This window comes from Monodelphis domestica, chromosome 1, assembly GCF_027887165.1.
Source record: "Monodelphis domestica isolate mMonDom1 chromosome 1, mMonDom1.pri, whole genome shotgun sequence".
NCBI classification, from domain to species: Eukaryota; Metazoa; Chordata; class Mammalia; order Didelphimorphia; family Didelphidae; genus Monodelphis; species Monodelphis domestica.
Window position 1 is genome coordinate 385,466,115 of NC_077227.1, and position 7,400 is coordinate 385,473,514.

The 7,400-nt window shown below is 35.7% G+C and overlaps 1 protein-coding gene across 1 annotated transcript; it reads right to left on the bottom strand.

The window, feature by feature from the left end:
* Window positions 1-1,421: 1,421 nt before the first annotated feature.
* Window positions 1,422-5,487, bottom strand: LOC103099908 (ovomucoid-like). Its single transcript, XM_007474065.3, has 4 exons — window positions 5,356-5,487; window positions 4,770-4,795; window positions 3,867-3,994; window positions 1,422-1,988 (listed from the first exon to the last, which is right to left on the bottom strand). The coding sequence occupies exons 1-4, from the start codon at window positions 5,408-5,410 to the stop codon at window positions 1,883-1,885; spliced, it is 315 nt and encodes a 104-aa protein (XP_007474127.1). The 5' UTR covers window positions 5,411-5,487; the 3' UTR covers window positions 1,422-1,882.
* Window positions 5,488-7,400: the final 1,913 nt, after the last annotated feature.

Here is a 7,400-nt window from a genome sequence, read left to right on the forward strand (position 1 = left end):
CCATAAGAAATGATGCTCACATTAATTAAAAAAAAAGAACTACATAAGATAATGAAGTATGAAATGAATAGAACTAAGAGAATATCATATGTTTGCTACAGATTTAATATTTGAAGAATAACTCTCGAATGCTCACCTCCAGAGAAAGACCTGGAAACTGGAAACACAAAAGACATCATATATATGATGTCTTTTGTGTATATGTATATATATTTTTTTCCTGAATGATGCCTTCTATGGTGTGGGGAGAATAGGGATGACCTGAGATACTTGTAATTTAATCTATTAATTAAAAAAAGAAAGAAACAAAGAAAATACAGCCACCCAGAAGGGAAAAAAAGGAAAGTCATCATTGGTAATGTGGTATAACCTGTTGCCTTGTATCTTTCCATCTCCCTCTGGATCACCTGAGTTTCCCAAGCGATAGAAAAGTCAGTGTTGTGAACTTATAAAATTCCAGTCATAGACTTGTAGAACTAAAAAGGATCTTAGAAGTTTCATTCATCTCTTTCATTTTATAGATATGGGATATGGAAACCCTGGGAAGTGAAACTACTTGATCAAAATCACACAGTAAATGGTTCAAATTGGGGTAAATACCTAAGTACCATACTGGAGGTACTTTCCTCTCTCTTTTGCTTTGCCCATTTGCATTCCTTTTCTCCTATCCCTTTGTTTCTCATTTTTACTTTCTTTAAGTCTCCCTAAAATGTGCTAAAGAAATAGTAGGTAGTCACATGTAATCTGTATGGGATTCTAACATGATGTATAATTAATATTTTGATGTTGATTATCCCTTTGATATTGAAAGTATTGTATCTGTTAAAAAGTGGGGTTCATGTAACTACTCTATCTTCTATTTTTTTTATTATAGCCTTGCCAGTTAATAGGGAAGCTTGGGACCCCTGGATTATATATGAAAATATTCCCTCTAAATTTAGAAAAATTTAATTTTACTGGTAGATTGTTCTTTAATTTTGTCTCCATCTGTTCATGTTTAAACCTGTTTAGGCCTCAGTTTCCTGATCTTTATAAAGCACCTTCCTTTCTTAGAGGGGTCTTTAGGAAATTTATTAGTTTCACAGCATTTTATGGGTCTGCATCCACTCAAAATCTTAAACTCATAGGCTTTATTTTTTTTATTTATTTTCCTTTTATTTCTCTCTATTTTATTATTTTAAAACATAAACAATGAATGAAATTCTTTCCTTTCTCTTCACTACTTCACTGAAAAGTAAAAAAAAATCATTGTAACAATATGCATTACTGAGCATAAAAATTCCTCCTTTGCAATCTATTTCTCTCTCTCTCTCTCTCTCTGTCTCTATATCTGCCTGTTTGCCTGCCAGTCTGTCTGTCTGTCTGCCTGTATGCTTTCTAAAAAGTCATTTACTCCAACTCACTTCATAAATGAGAGAAAAATCCTATTTAAAAATCCCTAGCAAATGGTCATCTGGCATCTACTTGAAAAATTCTGGGTACAAATATTACTCCCTCCTATAACAGCACATTCCATATCAAGCTGAAATTCTCTTCCTTGTAAAAAAGCACTGCCCCTTGACCATCCCTGCTGAGATTGTGCAAGTCCTTTTCTCTGGAACCAAGCAGAAAAATATGTAATTCCTTGATAGTTTTGAAGCCAATATACTGTCCCACCTTTCTCCTCAATATCAAGTCTTTTCCAAGTAGAATATTCCTGGTTCCAATCCTATTGTGACATTTGATACCTTACTACTCCTGAGGTTCCTTGTTTACTTTTTCTTCTAATAGAATTTAGACAAAAATGTTTATGCAGTTTCCTTTATTCTACAAGTAATAGTACTACAAGCAAAATTGAAGACTCAGCATTATGAAAGACAATCTTCTGCAGATATCTTGTGCATCATCTTCTAGCAGGAGAGAAAAGCATTTGAAGAAGATGTTTTGGAGTTGGTGCTTTAACTCCACACTCCCCCGTATGTGCAAATTTGATTTTGTCATTGCTTTTCCTGTGGGAGTAGAAAAGAAAAGTAATTGAGGATTACCTACAAGTCCATTTTCTGATATCAAACCTTAGAATGTAGAAATGACCTTTAGAGAAAAACTAATTCTCTGCAGAAAAGAGAACAATAGAATAGCTTTGGGAGGTGATGAACTCCCTGTGACAGGCAATGTTTAAATCGAAATAAGATGAACAATCTGCAGTGATATTACAGAACAGATTCATAAACTTGGTAAAAGCAGGATTAAGTGATATCTGACATTACTTTTCACACTGAGATTCCATCTTTATTTAATATTGTATTGCTTTCATTTATTAAACACCCCCAGAAAACTTACTGAGTCCTGATTTGTTCTCTAAATGTTCATTATCCTTTCTCATTGTCTCTCCACCCACCAGCCCTCTTACTAGCTGTAGAATGATTCCTAATAATTAAATTCAGAAAAAAATCCCAAAGAAAGCAACACATTCATTATGATTATGTCTTCATATATATATTTGTATATATATATATAAATATATAAAGTCACAATTATAGTCCACCAACACTCTGTGGAGAGAGAGCAGAGATGCCTCACTATCAGTCATCTGAAGTCAAATGCTATTTCTATTAGAGGGGCCATAGTTGATGGTTATTTATCAGTCAGTTAACATCAGATCTTTGCTCCACCTTTTTTTTAATATTAGGAGTTATAGAAAACAATGCTTCTGAAATACATTCTATAATTTTCTTTTTCTGTTTAAGACCTCCCTCTACTGAATTAGGTCCCAATCATTTCAAGTCTTTGTAGCCATTCTTGATGAATTAATATGACCAAGGGAAATCCATCACCTATAGACAGCCTTCTGATGATGGACTTTTTGTAAATTAGGTAAGCAAGTCTCCCATGACAGAATTTGTAAGGGAACTCATACTCAAAGACTTTCTACATTGGTAAAACCTGGCCAAAACTTTCTACACACCTATTATAGACTTTGGGAATTCAAATCCACTTCCTTGCCATAATAAGGCAACATAGGATCTCTTTAGTGGAGGTATAGAAAGACATGGTAAAGTTTAAAGATAGAGATATTAGTCAAAAATGAGACATAAATCTCTTGAAGGAAACATGATCAACTGAGAAAGAAATATGAAACAGAAACATCTATATATATGCAAATATATATATATATATACTTTGTCATTCATATATGTGTACCCATATTTGGCAATTAAATTGATGTACAGAATGAATGCTAGGAACCTATTACTATGATGGTGTTGGAGGAGAGGATATCTGAACAAATATGGATGCCATTAAGAAGAAAGGTCAGAGGAATATCATTTTAAAGTTGAAAGGTCTTAAGGAATCTAATCATTTTTAGATGAAAAATCTTAGAGAGTGTCTGAGTGACTTCTCTAAAGTTATGCAACTAGTTCATTGAGTCTTAGCTCAATATAGTTGATCATACTATCTAATTAATTTTTTTGCACTAATTTCTTCCATAAGGAAATCGAGGTCCAAAGAACTGAAGAGACTTGTCCATATTCAGCCCCATGGATAGAGATAATATGCTATAATAGAACATTGGGCTCTCACCACCTTTCAGACTTTAGATATTTCTCTTTACCTCTTAAGTACTGGTTTCCTTATTTTTAATATGGAGATATCAGTTCATATAGAGGTAGGGTAAGGAGGGAGCAGTTGTGGCACAGGGTGTTGTAGATCATCTGGCTGGGAGTATATATCTTCATCTGCTTGTTGGGGTTTTCTTTCAGTACACTGAGCTTAGGCCCTGATCATTTCAGTCATTTGGGAATACATTTGCATTGTGTTCACCACTCAACTCCCTCTTTTCCTACTCGGATTAATTCTCTTTCTTTCCATTTGGTGTTTGTACTTACTTTACAGAAGAGCAGAAATGACATCTATTGGAATATGTTTTCCCATCTGAACCACATATTGGCATATATTCTAGAGTACAGACTCTTTCCTCTTCTGATGGTAATTTTTTAAAACCAGTGCAGTCAACCTGAAAAATTGGTTCATACAATTTTTGCAAAATTAGATTTTGAAAATCTGAGAATGCACCAGTCCCTTGGACTGGAAAGGAAAATGATCTGGATAAATTGAATATCATACCCTAGAATTTCAATGCAAAGTTCCTGACATTACTTCCCCCCATTCCTCATTCCCTGCATTTTATAATCATGAATTAGGGTTAATTCTTGTCTCCAGGGTTCTAATCTTCTATTTATCAGATATTTATGAACTTCATACAGTTTGCAGATTAAGAGGCAGCATAGCAGAATAAATAGCTGGGCAGATTTGAAGGCAAGGAGATCTGGATTCAAGACCTGCCTCTTTAAGTTGTATCATCATATTGACAAGTCACTTAGCTTCTTGTGATTCTGAGAAATCTCAATATTTATACATTATAGCCAAATTACTGATCTTTGTTGGTAGACAGTTTTTATAGGTTAGAAGCCACCATAAAATTGCTTTTTGCTTTTTTGACCTGGAGCTTCTCCTATCATATCTAGAGATTTTCTTGCCTTCCGGCCCTTGTAGTCTTGGTTTCTTCTCATTCAGAAAATGACTGTAAAATTTACATTTGGACAACATTCCATTAGGATGATCCAGAATGCAGTATGAGAATGAGCCCTTGTATCTACTATATTTTGCAATGGTTTTCCTTCATAATAATTCAGTTTAACTTTTGGACCATATTCATGTGAAATGCAATGGCATTAGAAAATAGAAATACTATAGAAAAAGAGTTGAGGATTGAGGGAAAAGAGACTTACTGTGTTTTTTGAGACTGACTCCACATCTGGAATAAAAATAAAGAAGACAAAATGATTAAATTGTTCCCTGACTGACCCAATAATACTCCTGCTTTCCCCCCCCCCCCCAAACCTTAGGATATTTCCTCTAGTGTAAATATATGTTTTATAAAGGAAGGAAATAACTTCTTTTACCCTACCTTACTCCTTCCTCAGTTTCTAACTCTTTAATTAGGATCTTTAAGAGTTTACATTCTGTCTTCTAAGTCTATTTATAGCTCTTACATTAATTCAAAATTCTATTCCACATTTTTTATTATCTCTTCCTGTACTAACATGTTATAATCTATGAGCCTCCCTCAATATTTATTATTTGTTATTATATTCTGAGGTCCCTTAGAACTCTTCTATTCTCAGTTCTGTCTCCAAAGGTCTCTCCTAGTCCCGACATTGCATAATTTCTCTTGACAAGCCCAACAAGTAAATGTATTTCTTTTTAAGGATTTATTCTGAAGAAGAAGCCTGCCCATCTCCAGATGTTTTTATGCTTGGATTCTCTGACAACTACTGTCAAGGATTAGGACCAGATCAGGATAGAGATACTCACTAAAGTTGGATATCAGAACGAGCATTAAGAACAGGCAAAAAGCCACTGCTTTCATGGTGTAAGTATCGCCAAGGTGAGTGAAGAGAAGTGAATAAAAGTGAGCTGCTGTTCTGGCCTCACCTTCTCTGGAACCAGCATTATATATAGGTAGGAATGAACCTTGATTATGAAACCAGCTTGCATAAGTGAATGACTTCTGAATGACTTCCTTATGAATATGCTTTTCTGGAGCTTAAAGAAATGAAGGGATATTCACTAGAGTTGTAAGACCTGTCATAAAATCTTGTTCTAGTCTGGTTTAAAATACATGAATCAGTAATGTTTATATAATTACAGCTGACACAGTGCTCTAGGTAAATGACCTCATTTGCCTCCTTACAATGTACTTGTGAGTAGAAACTCTCTTCCATATGGAGTTTTTGTGAATGAGACAACTAGTAGAAGGCATTTAAATGATGTCATTAGAGTTTCATAGTTTGTAGATGGTAGTACCTACCCAGACTTGAACTGAAATTTTCTGACTCAGAATGACTCGGAATGAATGAGTTTTCCTCATTATTTCCTGCTACTTGCCAGGACTGAACGATCTCTCTGACACTGAAAATGTTCTAACAGAGTATTTGGAAATGTGTGAAAGGTCCAACCCTAGGCTTAATAATCATGGAGGATGAGACAGTTTTACAGGCCTGGCTGCTTTTATTATCTGTGACAGAAATCAAGGTTCCTAGAGATGAAGTGATAGTGAGTTAGTGTCAGACTCGGTTCTGAGGCTGCTTATAAGAAGTTTGTGAAAGAAGCCTTATTCCAGAATTATGAGTAGATGTTCCCTAGTGAGGCCTTCTATGGAGGCATCAGAGCTCTATGGTGTGGTAGGAGGGAGAGCAAGGGAACCGGGTGAGGTCTAGTTGTGACAGAGCAGTATGGTTCTGGGAATGTTCACCTGAGTGACGCCCAGCGTATGTAAGACTCTTTTCTCCCATCATCTATTCTTTGGGAAACTCTTATGAGCTGGGTGATGAAATGCTGCAGGTCTTAGACATGATGAACAATTTGAGTGATGATGGCTTTTTGTCCCAAGGCTAACTGCTGTTATCTGTTTCCTTGAAATTCCCTTTTGAGTCATTTCCTTTTATATTATTAAAAAAACAAAACCCTATACCTTCTTTCTTAGAATTAATACTATGTATTGCTTCCAAGGCAGAAGAGTGGTAAGGGCTAGGCAATGGGGGTAAGTGACTTGCCCAGGGTCACACAGCTGGGAAGTGTCTGAGGTCAGACTTGAACCCAGGACCTCCTGTCTCTAGGTCTGGCTCTCCATCCACTGAGCGACCCATCTGCTCTCCCCTTTCTATTATATTCTTGTCATTCCTGGCCTGTTTGTCATTAATGGGGCTTGGCCTCATAGCATGGACATCTGGCAGCAGATCGCTTCTCCCCAACCTGACTGTAAGTCAAAATTTATCTACTGCTAGTATCCTAGGTCACTGCCCCCAAAGACCAAACAGTTTCCATATTACATTTTTCTTTGTGCCATCCCCTTTCATGCTGGAGACAATCTTTTGTACTGGTGTTTCCTCTCCCAAAGAACCACAAAACAAATGATCAAATCAAATGGGAACAAACTCTTTTTACTATAGGTGAAAAAATTAGTAATTATGACTACATAAGAACTTTCAAATTTAAACTCTTTTTCCCTTAGAAGCTTCTTTTAATCTTTTAATTTTAGTGAATTGAATGAGAATTTTTAAAAAATAGTGGAACCAATTGAATCTTTTATAAGATATTATTGTGATCCATTTTTAAATTTGATTTTTCCTTTAGAACTCTTGAAATATATGGTATAGACATTTATATGTGATGGAATAGGCAATGTGGGGTTAAATGACTTACCCAGGGTCACACAGCTGGGAAGTGTCTGAGGCTAGATTTGAACCCAGGACCCTCCACCATCTCCAGGCCCTGCTCTCAATCCACTGAGCTAACCAGCTGCCCCCACCCCCACTCTATAAACTTTAAAAGTTATTTTGTTGAAATTCTTTTCCTCA